Source organism: Crocodylus siamensis, chromosome 1, assembly GCF_052110815.1.
Source record: "Crocodylus siamensis isolate JL-2025a chromosome 1, ASM5211081v1, whole genome shotgun sequence".
NCBI classification, from domain to species: domain Eukaryota; kingdom Metazoa; phylum Chordata; order Crocodylia; family Crocodylidae; genus Crocodylus; species Crocodylus siamensis.
Genome location: NC_143395.1, coordinates 124,774,099 through 124,787,668, shown reverse-complemented (window position 1 = coordinate 124,787,668; position 13,570 = coordinate 124,774,099). Strand labels below are relative to the sequence as shown.

General features: G+C 46.7%; 1 protein-coding gene across 3 annotated transcripts in view; it reads left to right on the top strand.

Annotated features, from left to right (window-relative positions):
- The window catches only part of SERAC1 (serine active site containing 1), a 53,149-nt gene that overhangs the window by 13,504 nt on the left and 26,075 nt on the right, over positions 1-13,570 (top strand). For all 3 annotated transcript variants that reach the window (XM_090042072.1, XM_090042080.1, XM_090042090.1), the window contains exons 5-8: positions 2,137-2,273; positions 4,570-4,659; positions 5,571-5,702; positions 11,247-11,368. In XM_090042072.1, coding sequence (XP_089898198.1) covers positions 2,137-2,273; positions 4,570-4,659; positions 5,571-5,702; positions 11,247-11,368 — 481 coding nt within the window. The remainder of the gene's footprint in view (positions 1-2,136; positions 2,274-4,569; positions 4,660-5,570; positions 5,703-11,246; positions 11,369-13,570) is intronic.

Here is a 13,570-nt window from a genome sequence, read left to right as displayed (position 1 = left end):
CCCTGAGATGGCTGAGTGCATGGCTGGTTCAGCCCAGGGAGATACCACATTAGCAAACTTTGAATGCATTTGCACCCAAACCCCTCTGCAGTTGCAGAATCCTCTGCTCTGCCAAAAGTCTTACTCCGCCTCCACCAAGTGCAGTAAGGCCCCTGCCATCATGTTGCATGTGATATGGTGGCTGCTCTCTGGTGGCAGAAGCATCTAATATAGACAGTTTAAAGCAGAAGTAGGCAAAGTTTTTTGGCCAGAGTGCTGAAAAACACCACAATGCCTACCTTGGAAGGTGCCAGAGTGCTGGCATGCAAGAAAAACAAAATGAGGGCAAGGGGTACATGGCAGGATGCCCTGCTTGTGCCCCTGTCCCCCACCCCTACTGCCTCTTGCCCCCCACCCAAAGCCCCTGTCCCCCAGCCTGGGGTCTGTGTCTGTCAGCAGCTACCCTGGCTCTGAGTAGCTGCTGGAGCCCAGGCTGCCCCCAGCAGGGCTTGCAGCATCCCAGCTGCCTGGTGGGAGCAGTCAGGGCTCCTGGCTGGCAGCAGCTACCCAAAGCTGGGGCTGGCTGCAGATGGGAGGCTCCAAACAGCTGTGCTGGGCTCCGTCATCAGCTCCATACTGGCATGTGCACCCACGCATCGGAGTGGTCGATGGGGGAGGTGCCTGAGGCAGCGCAGCTCCGGTCTCTCCCCTGCTTCCAGTACAGAGGTGATGGCAGGGTTCTCAAGCCCAGTGTAGCTGTTTGTAGCCAGTCCAGGTTTGGGCAGCTGCAGCAAGCAGCAGGCAGGCTGCAAACAGCTGTGCTGGGCTCCACAGCAATGGCATCAGCTCTGTGCTGGCAGTGACTGCATGGGCACCTTTGGGTCGGGCTGGACTGCCCTGCTGTCCACCCTGAGGTGCACGTCCACCATGAGCGAGAGAGAGACCAGAGCTGCACTTCCTCAGGCCCTTCTGCCACTGCCCACTCTGAGGCGTGGGTGCATGCACTGGTACGGAGCTGATGCCGGAGCCTGGCACAGGTGTTTGGAGCCTCCTGGCTGCAGCTGGCCCCAGCTCTGGTTAGCTGCTGTCAGTCGGGAGTCTGGGATGACCCCAGCTGGGATGCTGCAAGCCCTGCTGGGAGCAGCCCAGGCTCCGTTGCTGTCCACAGCTACCCAGAACCGGGGCTGGCTATGGTGTGCTGAGCAAAATGGCTTCGCATGCCATGCTCAGCACACGTGCCGGGGTTGCCAATGCCTGGTCTAAAGTATATGTATAATTTTTATTTGATGTTTAAATCTGAAGTTCAGAAAAAGTGGTGATAGTAAGAACGTGAGCTACCTTTAATTTTAAACAATCAATCTGAAAGTGTTTTTTCATTACATAGTACCATTTACTATGATTTTTCTTCCATTGGGCTGATTGAAAAAGTTGTATTAATCTGTGCAAAATATATACAATATGTGAATCTAAGACAACCCTGAATTTAAGATGACGCCCCAATAATTAGATTCTAGACACGTAACATTTATAAATGTCATAATTTTCCATGTCTAGAATCTAATTATTGGAGGGTTGTCTTTAATTCATCCCTCCCACTGCTGAAGGGGGTCAGGCAGTGGAGAGGCAGGTGGCATGGGGAGGTCAAGCAGCCTGCTCCCTGCTTGTGCCTGACCCCGTGCCACCTCTGTGCTTCCCCTCGCCTCTGCACTCCCTCTCTCCTCAGAACCTTTGCTCTGCGCTAGCAGGCTTCATTCTTGTTTTTGTTGGGGCACTGAACATGGGCCTGGCCCAGACTAGCCCTTGTAACAGACTTGTGGGCTGTAGGTGCGGGGGAGAGATAGCAGGGTGCAGAGACAGTGGAGAGAGGAAAGAAAGCAGGCAGCAGCTCTGGCTACAGCCCCAACCCCAGGTAGGAGTTTTTCCATTGAAGCCCAAGCCATAGCAGCTTCCCGCCCCCCTGCACTGCCATTGTACTTGAGTCTAATACCAGGATCTTTTCTCACCTAGTTAAATGGGAGGCAGGGGGTCCTTGCCATAGAATTGAGTAAATACAGTATTTGACAAAATAGTATTTTACCTTGAAATAGTTGTAATCTGTATTTGTCATCATTCTTTATATTTTTTTCAAATATTCATATTCTGTGTTCTTGTTTTAAGAGGTTTTGTATTCATTACATATGAAGTCCTGGCTCTAAAGAAGTTACTGAAAATCGATACCCAAGTAGTACAGCAAGAAAAACTGAAATCCTACATTTATGTTCATAGAGCTTCTCTAGATCCGAGTGAACATCAAGGTAAGCAACGTAAGACTGTGTCTAAGAAGAGATGGAGAGAGCAGCTTTTCAAATTGTGCATGAAATACTGGAATGATAAAAAGGCAGCCAAAAGAAATGGGTAAGACCCATGACTAGGGTGATCACAGTAATTTGAAGGAAATCCAAAGCAGGGGGTGCTCCAGGGGGTGGGGCCAGTCAGGATAGTGTAGCATGCACAAACATAGGCACCCCACCCCATGGCTCCCAAGAACACACCCACATGCACCCACACACCCCTGAGCCTGTAGCTCCCAGGAGCAGGGCCAGGCAGGACACAGGCCACGGAACAGCACATTACTTTATATAACCCACAAATGCTCGATTGTCATTCTGGTTAAAACTGTATAGCTATTTTTTTTAACTGTATTGCTAGCTAAATTAATGCACTAAACGTTGGTCGGGCCATGGCCTGGGTGGCCCTCCCTGTTCCGTGGCCTATGCACACAGCCCCAAGCCCACAGCTCCCAGGAGTGGGGCTGGGGAAAAAACACTCCTTTCCTCCGCCTCCTTCTCCCCTGCAGCTCCCTCCCTCATTGCATGGATGTGTGCGCATGTGCACATGCAGACACACACAGACCTCCCTCCACTCCTCCCTTCCCCCCTGTCTGTAGCTCCCAGGCACAGGGCCATGCAATGACTCTATGGCTCCATCACCCTCTCTATTGGGGAAGTGACTCTGCTCACAGCCCAGCAGGTCCAGGCCAGGGAGCAGCCCATTGGCTGGGCTTCCTGGAGAAAATTGAAACAAAATTCTTGGATTGGTTCAAACCCACCCACATGTGCCCAGCTCCTGACTCAGGCACATGTGGGCAAGTTCCCACCAATCTGGGACTTCACTTCAGTTTTCTCCAATGGCTGGGTTGCTGAAACAGCCTCTGCAATTCAGGATTGTCCCAGCCAATCCAGGATATATGGTCATCCTACTTATGACAGGCATTGGTGGATCCTCTTCTATGCAATATGTATCCACATATACATATATTATTCTGTTTCTCAGATGCATGAGTGGCATTTAATGCAAATTTTAGATCCTAAGTTGCCCTGTACTGGGTCAGTCAAGAGGGAAAGATATGTGGGGCAAGCAAGGGCAGTCTGACTCTGTGGATCAATGAGGTGGGCACTGCCACTGGAACAAGGGAGCCCAGGGGCACTGGTCCCAGTTCCCACATTGTTTTTGCATTGTATCCAGTGACTGTTTAGAACAGGTTTGGGCAAAATGATGGATCCAGCCAGTGACTAGACTCCATTTCCCAGCAGCTCCAGGGAGACTCTGGGAGTGGTGCTGGCAGGGTGTGTAACTGAGCGGGGAGCTGCTGTTGAGCTGGGGCCAGGATCTTATGGCAGTGACACTGTGGGGTAGAGCCAGGGCAGAACCACAATCCACTGCCTGCATACCCCCATCTGTGGAATTCCTGCTCTTTGCAGGGGCATGTGGACAGTAGATCATAGTTCTGCCACAAACCTGGTCCCTCCAAGATCCTGGGGTCTCCCTGGCCCCTCCCATCCATGTCGCTCTTGGCCAAGGCGTCATCCCAGCCACTCAAGCATGCTCCCTGCCTGCGCAGGTCCCGCCCCCGGTGGTGGGCAAGTGGTAGATGGGCTAAGGTACCCAGGCAGCAGGGTTGGGTCTGACAGCAGCAGTTGCCTCAAGGGCTTCTGGGAAATAGTCTGCTGCAGGCCTGATCCAGCCTGTGGGCTGGACTTTGTCCCCCCCTGCTTTAGAACATAGTGCCTACATAATACAAATAGTGCATTATGCCTGAGGTGGCATAGAGACATTTGCATTACAGACTCCTGCTTTATTGCCACAAGACCATTATTGTCCAAGCAGAACAGGTAAGAATTTTATTGCATGTGTATATTTCAGATAAGAACCGTGAGAACTGAATTCTCTTATTTGTCTACCTTGAAAGGATAAAAGGCTAAGTTTAGCCCTAATCCAACTTAAATTTATGGCTTCATGAAGGTTGGTTAATTTTAAACCCCAGCCACAGACTGAAAGCCACATTTCTAGCTTATGAAAACTACCTAAGGTCTGTTTTCCTTTCTGTATACAATACACACACAGAGTCACACCTACCTAAAAAACAAATACAATTCCCTGAGGTGTGAGAACACCAATAAGAATAAAATGGATGACTATTTTTTAAGCAGGAGTTACTAATGGAGAATTTTTTACATCATTTATTCCTTTATCATTACAATTGTTAGCTTCAGGGTGTAATTCTGTAAGAATTTTTTTACTAGCATTAAATACGTCTAAATACTTTCCTAGGAATCACATTCCAGGCAAGAAAAGAACTTCATAAAGCAGTGAGGAAAGTATTAGAAGCTGAAGCTAAAATTCTCCGGAGACCTTTTAATGGTAGGTACTAAAATAATGGAAATGTTGGGTTGTCTGAGATTAATATTAATTTCATAGCAAAGTACAGATCTATTATCCTTTGAAAGTAGAAACCTCTTTCTTGTATACCTCTTTCTTGCTTTACAGTTACATATTTTTACGTTTCAAAGCACTAGTAGGAATGTGATTTAATAGTGTTCCATGTCACTTCTACAAACAATTTGTTAAAATAGAAGGCAAAAGGCTTTCCATTAGAAAAATACTGGTTAAAATGTATTTTTTCAGTAGAGATTTGAACCGAAGCTTAAGTTATCTGATGCCAAAAGCAGGACTGGGATATGAAATCCTGTAAACTTGTTCATTTTAGGAGTTAGGTACAAGTGTGTGACACTTTGCAGCAGGATTACTGATTACAACTGAAAGCGACACAAACTTTGTCTCAGAGTCAGTACAGAAGTTTAGTGCCCTCCATTTGAGGTCACATCTTGGGCAAGTAGCTTTCTATCTGCTTTAATTTACCCATCTGATACAGTAATATGCACCTTACAAAGTGCTGTGACTTGATTGAGGTCACTTCCATCTTCCACCGAAGCTGATGTCAGTTATGGTTGGTAAACCCCATTCAAGATCTAGTCTATAATATTGATAAAGCATTTTGAGATCTTCAGATTAAAGATGCCATGTAAGTACAAAATCTGTACACAAGGATTGAAATCAAGGCACCATTAAAATTAATAGAGCAACTACTCTTGATTTCAATATGGCAAGCATTTTATCTAGGACCGTTGGAAGATTGTTACTTTAAAATTTCTAAAATTATTTATTATTCTATACATAGTTATCAATTTTATTATTATTTAAATAAAAATATAAGAAATGGTTTCTGATATTGTTAACAGAATTATTTTTGTGTGTGGTATGTTTTTGTAAAGAACACTTCAGTACATTTGATGCAGAAGAGCATGAATGTGCCTTATGGCTGCTCCTGAAGAGAAGTCAATCAGAGGACAAAATGGTTAGACTGCAAGCTGTACAAGACTTGGCAAGGAACAGTCACTGGCATGGTAATGTCTGTTGGGGTAATCTGGTTAGCTTTGAAAATGTAACAAGATCTTATTTAGCTGCTCTACATCCATTGACAAATCCTATATGAAAGAAAGATGATGGTTGAAGGGAGGTTAAATACCTTATTTTTTCACATACACTGTATAACTTTCCTTCTAAAATTGGCATGTGTATTTTAAGTTGGGAAGCTGTTTTCTTTGCTGAAAAAGAAGCAAGCCTGGAGAACCATGCATACCAAGATTGCAGACTCCTGTGTTAATTCTCTCAACCATAGCTGTTGGCTATGGTCTTATGCCCGGTATTACACTCCAACTGTTCCCAATCAGGGTCTGATGACTCGCCCCTTTTCTTACTGGCAGCTTCCACTCTGCCGCTTCTATTGGTCTTAGGCCCACTTGCGGCCTCAGGCTCCCTACGGCTTACCTGGATCATGCTGGTCCTTCTCTGCGGGGCCTCAACTTTTTCGCCCCTGATCTCAGGGCCTCGACTTCCTCACCCCAGCACCCAGGCCCCTCATCTGGAGGCACACACTGGGCCTACCAACTCTCATCCCTCTTCTCACTCCTTCCTGGAACTCACAGGGTCTTCACCCAGATGGCTCAGGTGCCCCTTGCTCAGGTGTGCCTGATCCCTACTACCCTCACTACAGGGTCTTACACCCCACTGGGCTCAGGTGCCCCTCATGAGTGTGCCTGGCCCCATTACCTGCTGTCTGGGGTCTTGTACCCATTGGGCTCAGTGGCCGTAACTGTGCCTGGCCCTGTCTTTCTGTCCGACGTTAAGTGACCCACCCAAAGGTGGGGCCTGGGGTTATTAAAGCACCCCTACCTGCCTTTCACTGGGGAGGTGAGCAGTCCTGGTATTTGAATGGGGCTGCCGCGGCAGCAGCAGTCCTACCAGGCATTCTTTCCCTGGCAGGGTGAAGTTTTAGGTTGTGCCCAGGACCAGGAGCCTCCTTGCCAACCCCCTAGCTCCTGCCCTTACTTCCAGGTTGTCCCCAGAGCAGCAGCTCCGCTGGGAGATGGCAATTCCACAGTATCAAGCAGCAACTGCTGCCTCCAGCTCTGCTGGCCTAGGACTTAAAATGGTTGCTCATCAGGGCTGTGCTGCACCTGCCTGCTGCCTGATCTAGGTCTTAAAGTGGCAGAACACTTTAGGTGCTCTGACACCCACATTCCCCCTTAAAATACTTGCCAAAGAAGGCTTTGCCTTGCTGCTCCCCCCAAACAGGCTCCCCTAGAGCCTGTGATAGCCCTTCAGTGGTGAGCATCTCACTGGTGCTCTGCCACACTTCCTCTAATTATATCAGTTAAATGGTTAATCAATAGCACTTACCTAGTTTAGTGACCTCTGGCAGGAAAGGCCCCAGCCCCTTATGTCTTCACCATGTGCCTGGTGCTGCACAGGCTTTAGACTCCTGATGGGGAACAACGGGCAGGGGGCGTGGCATTGCCCAACTGTGGAGCCTGTCTTCCCCTCATCCCCACAGGCAGGAGCTGGGGCTGCAGATGGAGCTAGGACTGTGGACCTGTCCTGTGGCCAGATCCTGCCACCACAGGGGGAGAGGGAAGTGCTGTGCCCTTCTACAGAGCTCTGGTGGGGCCTTCCTGCTGCAGCAGTGAGACTCTCAGCCCTGTGGTGGGTCTGCCTAGCCCCTCCTGCAGTGATGGGTCTTAGGCAGGGCAGTGGGCTCCTGTGTCTCCCACTGTGCTTGTGCTGCTGGAAGGCTCTTCTGCGTTTTAAGCCAGGCCCTCCTTAGGCAATCCTGGGGGAAGGAGGGGTCTGGTCCCAGCTGGGTAGCCTTTGTTGGGTGCACAGCATCCTTCCCCCTCCTACCAGTGGCACTGGTGCCATGCAGGGCCTGGCCCAGCCCTGAAGCAGGGCTCTGAATGCATTCACACAAACCCCCTCTGCAATGGCAGAATTCTCTGCTCTGCCAGAAGTGTTACTCCGCCTGTGCCAAGTGCAGTAAGGCCCCTGCCACCATGTTACATTCAATAGCTGGAGCCTTTTCAGAGTGCACTGCATGCTTTGGCAGCATAGCTGCTCAGTGGAAGCACCAGAAGCATATAGAATGTATGTGCTATGATGGCTGCTGTCTGATGGCAGAAGTAGTGAATGTAGAGTAGAACCTATAAGTATGCCTATAACTTTTATCTGTTGTTTAAACCTGAAGTCCAAAAAAATAGCTGTAGAAAGAACATGAGATACTCTTAATTTTTGATGGGTGGTACAGCAGGGATTCTGGGAGGTGCACTAGGGCTGCAGCAGCGGCCTCCCAGGCTGCAGCTGCTGTGTCACCGCCCCTCAGGAACGTCCCATAGCCCTTCCTTTCCTACAGAATACTTTTGCCGTCCATGAAATCCTTGTCATTTTTGGGGAGGGATTGTCAACAGTTTCACTGGTCATGATGCCAGTTTTGTGATGTCCACTAGGTATTGGATGGACACATCTAACTTTGTTTTTCAAGACTACTTAACAATTGTTCAGTAACAACTACTGATCTGTGCTTGATTTGAAAGCTCAATCAAGGGGATTTAATGTACCGTTATTCATAAGCCATTCATTCCACGGTGTTTCTATTTTATTTTTGTGTGAGCTAAAAGAAGAGGTAGAAACCTCCCCCACACTTGAAAAAAATGGAAGATTTATTTTAATTATGCCAGCTTAGCTTGTGTTCCTGTTATAAATTATAGCTCCCAGCAGTTTATTATAAATGCCGACATTCTCTGTGTGGAAGGAAGCTTTTTTTTGTGCTTACTCTTTTCAGAATGAGAACTAAGTTCTGTTATTTAGCTTCTTTATGAACTTACATTTAAAATGAGGATTTTGAAATACTCTGCCTTGACAAGGTTTATTTTTCTATTAATAGTGGTAGAATTGTGTGACAGCTACCAGTTTATTCTGTGCCACTACAGCAGTGCTCAAATGAATACTTGCGTCCAGCAGTTCCACTCTGAAATTTTTTCTTCTGGGTGTAGAATTACAGTTGTACTGTTTTTTGTGGGTTTTTTTCTTGCAGTATGGCCTTAAAGACTAGGCCTGAACAGTCAGGCATGGAATAGCAAGGAAAGGGTATTAATTTTAAATTAAAAAAGCTGATTAGGATTTTAAAATAAAAGATCTGTTTAAAATGAAAGATCTCACTTGTTTTTATTTATCTTGGTTGTGGAATGATTAGGAGCCAGTCATAGAAACAGAGTTGGGTGCACTGAGATCAGATAAGGGGAGGGAAGAGTGTGGGTCTGGTTGGACAAAGAGTCTGAGAATAGGAATCAAAGAGCACCTATACACAAGAGCAGAGGCTGCTCTGACGTGTTGGAGTGTGTTGGAGCTGACTTGAGCCTGCTGGAGTGTGGCAATTACCGTGCTCCAGCATCCTCCTGAATCTTGTGTATCAGCGTCTCCATGCTTAAAAATGGTGGTGGGGGCACTTGAACTAAAGTTTGTTGAATGAGCTTGAGTTCAAGCATCCCCGTTGCCATTTTTAAGTACAGAGCTGCTGACACATGAGATGCGGCAGCGCTTTAATTAGAGTGGCTCTCAGAGCCGCTCTTATAAAAGTGCCTCCCCCTCCACCCTGGGAGCACATGTAAAAGTGCCCAGCCCAAAGCTAGGGGAACAACTCATGTGAAAGAAGAAGAACTGATTTGCTGAGAAACCAGGGCACTGGGTTAGAACTGGGGTTGGCTGAACAAAGAAATTAGGACAAGGAGAAAAGGTAATGGGAGACTGCAGCAAACTGCTGGGAAGGGGTTTTGGGGAAATGGAAGCTGATGTATAGAAATTCATGGAGGAAGACTGGATCTGGAACCAGTGAAAGAAAAACTAGGGAAGGGTGCCAACTGCAGGTTTAAAGAAGGGGAGATGCTACAGTTTCAGATCACAAGGATGGGGCTCTGAGACTAGCTGGAAAGGAGAGTGAAAACTGAGACTGAGATAAGACTGCATTAGCTAGGCCAAGAGATTGTGGCTAGAATAAGAAGCCTAAGGTGAGAAGGCTGGAGCTGGGTAGATAAGGAGAATGGAGTAGGGAGGAAAAACCACAAGGGTGGAGAAGACAGAACTGGGACAGGAACAGGTTGAAGGGGATGGGGAAGGAAAGGAGGGGTGGGGCGAGGACAAGGAGAAGGGTTTGGGCACATTAAGATACTCTTGCCTCCAGAGTCTTGAATAAAACCCATGATTTCTGAGGCTCATACTTCCTTTGCTGTCAGCAGATTTGTGTCAAACCCACTGGCCAAGTGTCTGTTTCCTCTTTGTCTGCAACTGGCACATATGGAGAATGATAGTCTATTTATTGCTATCTGTTATCTCTGGTGGCAGAGGTCTGTGTGAAGATCTCAGATTTCAGTCCTGGCAACCAGGTAGTTGCCAATATGATGCCTTATGAGGAAATTTCTGTTCTCTCCAGTGTGTTTTTTCAAAATTCTAAGAAACTGCATAGAAATTGCACGATAAGTTTGGGAAGTGAAACGCTGAGGAGTTAGGCGGTATGTGCCAGAAGCAAGGATTACCACCAAATCACCACCTTAATTTGCCCCGCTGGCATGTATGACTTCAGACACTGTCTTTTAATTCAGTGATCTCATGCTGTTTTTCTCCAGGACCTCTGTTTCCTGGGATGATCACTGCTCAGTTAACAAGAAGCTGTTCAGAACTCATTTCCTTTTCTTTTCCAGCATAGTGTTCAAGTCCTGGTTCCCCCTTCCCTGCCCTCCCCCCCACCCTTGGTGCCCATCACTGTAGTATCTTAGTGTCTCAAAAACATTAATGGTATTCACTGCCATTTCAGTGAAATATGAGGTTGATATTATCCCCCATTTTATCCCCATTTTACAGATGAGAAAACAAGAGTCCTACAAACAAAGTTCTGAATAATTTGCTATACAGCTCTGATTCATCTTCAGAAAAGATCATTCCTATGCACTGAATGAGATGAAGGGGAAAAAAGTATATGATTCTGTAAATAAGGACAGTAGCGTATACAGCCAAGCTTAATTCTTTCATTTTCTTACAGCCTTAATAATCATATTGAAGCATAGTTTCTGTGACATTTAAGATTAGGCATTGATATAAGACTATAAAGGATGTGAATCTATAACACCCTTTTTTTTTAATGTATATTCTCTGTAGCATAACATTGAAAAATCTTTAAAAGCTTTGTCTGTATCTAGAGTACAGGGCTGGGTATAGGCATAGTCTTGATTCATAATTTTTGTTTTCCTTTAACTCTAGACACCTGCTCTTGAACATGATTGACAGGTATCTAAAGTCCTTTATTACAGTGACAAACATTGGTCTAAAAGATTAATTAATACCCTGCAGTTAAAATGTCATTTCAGGTTAATGTTGATCTGCCAACTATTTATTTTTCCTCTTTGGATTTTGTGACTCAGAGCCATTGAAACCTTATGGTTTATTTATGTGGATTACAGTAATGATTTTCTGTTAGTATGTATATTTCTGAAGTACCACAGCTAAAATTGACTAAAATTTTCAAGGCTAGGTTTGACCCTAACATTGAGGTTCTCTTGCTGCAGATTATCAGTATAGAACAGCTGCCCAAGCCTGTGATCAGAGGACTGCTATTGGTTTGGCTCGGTCCAAGGATATTGATCTTCGTTTTTTCTTACCTCCACCTCCCTTACCAAAAGTAAAGGATGTAAGTAAATGAAAATATGGGTATAACTTGAGTCTTCTGAACTGCCTTTGCTAGTCAAGACAGCAAAGTGGAGTTGTTCTAAAACAAAACAACTGATGGATAGTAAAATGAAGATAGATCTTGGAGTTCTGACATGCAAGAACACAATGATGTGATGGGATAAAACCTATTGTTTTCACATGTTATGATATGGAACCCAAAATATTGTTGTCCTCTTTCTAGAATATTTATAGTCAGTTTGCTGACTGAAAAGTCACAGAAGTATTTTGAGGTGAGATTTACTATTATGGCAATAAACTTAATTTTACTTATCTCTGTTTCCTATAACATTTGCAGCACTGCAAAATTAAAACTTGTACCAAAAGCTTCATTAAGATTGAATTTAGCTCACTGACATGTATTGCATGTCAGCAAAATCATAAGTACTCTTGTACTTCAGTGCAATACAGGATATCATTTAGCTTGAATCTTGTTCTAGCCAGCAAGAGGGGTTGATTGAGAATATGAAGGTGATTAAAAACTTAGAGGAAGTGGTCTTGGTACTATATGACTCACCACAGCTTATGCCTTATCTAGAGTATAGTGTGCAGTTCTGGACTTCACATTTTAAGAAGGATGTGGAGAAGTTGGAGAGGGTACAGACATTGGAAAAAATATGGTATAGGTTTTGGCAAACAAGCCATACAAGAAAAAGTTGAGAGGACACGGCAAATTTACTTTGAGAAAAGGGGAGTAAGACGGGGGGGGGGGGATACATGATAGCAGTTTTCAAATATTTGAAGGGTTGCCATAACAAACAAGGAGAACAACTGTGCTAAAGTTACAGAAATGAGAAAATATGTAATTTTTGTTTTCTTGAATAAAGTTGAACCATATAGTTCAGAGGCAGGCAAAATATGGCCCGTGGGCTGGATCTGGCCTGCCAGGCCATTCTATCCAGCCTTTGGGGCTCCTAAACGTTTAGAAAATTAATATTTATCTGCTTCTGGCTGCCTGTCAAAGATGACAGGAGCTAGGGGCAGCTGAACGCAGGGGAAGCCAGCAGGACCCAGCAGGCAGGCCCACCTAGCCCCGCCCCACCGCCCAGAAGCCTCTGCCTAGCAGAGCCTTCTGGCCTGAGACCCTGAAGCTGTTCCTGCCTCCCTGTGCCAGAGGGAAAGTCAAGTAAGAGTCGGGGGGGGGGGGGGGGGGGGAGGGAGGCAGGGGAGGACCGCAGGGGATCGTTCCAGTCCTTGGGGCCAGACCAGGCTGGCTCCTGCTGAGTCCTGTGGTCTGGCCATGCAGCTGAGAGCCATATGGTACAGGAGCACCCAGTGGGCAGGCAGGGAAGCACTGAAAGTGGCCACAGGTGGGGGGTAGTAGCAGCAGGTGGGCAGGAGCACAGCAACAGCTGGGCAAGAGTGCAGGGCCCACGCCAGTGTCCTGCAGCCAGCAGGAGTGTGGGGCGAGGCCAGCAGGGGCTCTGGAGCTGGGCTGGCTCCCTGCTCTCACTGGTGGTGCAACCCAGCCTGGGTCCTATGCTCCTGCTGCCCTGCTGGCGCTGGCCCTGGGACATTGGCATGGGCCCCATGCTCCCACCCAGCCTTCGTTGTGCTCACATGTGCCTGCTCACTCGCATTCCTGCCATCCCTGCCCCCACCGCCGCTTTCATCACTTCTTTGCCCATCTGCTGGCCACTCCAACACCATGTGGCACCCAACTGCATGGCCAGACCACAGGAGTATGGGGCCTGTGCTGGTACCCTGGGGCCAGGAACAGAAGGGTGTGTGTGTGTGTTTGCGTCCATGCAGTGAGGGAGGGAGGGAGAGCAATGAGGGAGGGACAGAGTGTGTGTGCAATGAGGGAGGGAGGGAGGGAGAGAGAGAGAGAGTGTGTGTGTGTGTGTGTAATGAGGGAGAAACAGTGTGTGTGTGTTCGTAGGGTGAGTCCCTCGACACCTTGCCAAAACTCAGTAAGCGGCCATCTGCCCAAAATAATTGCATGCCCTGGAGCTATTATATGGGTCTACCAGTACCCACATGTCTTACTCTTGAAGTATAGGACCTGCATTAATCAGGACACATTACATCTTCTGATATGATAGATTATATATAAGGACTTTTCTTCTTCACAGTACTTTATAAGTAAATACAATGAGCCAGATACGCATGGAAGCAATATCAGGTATAGGCTTGGAACTCACTAGTCATAAACTCTAAATCT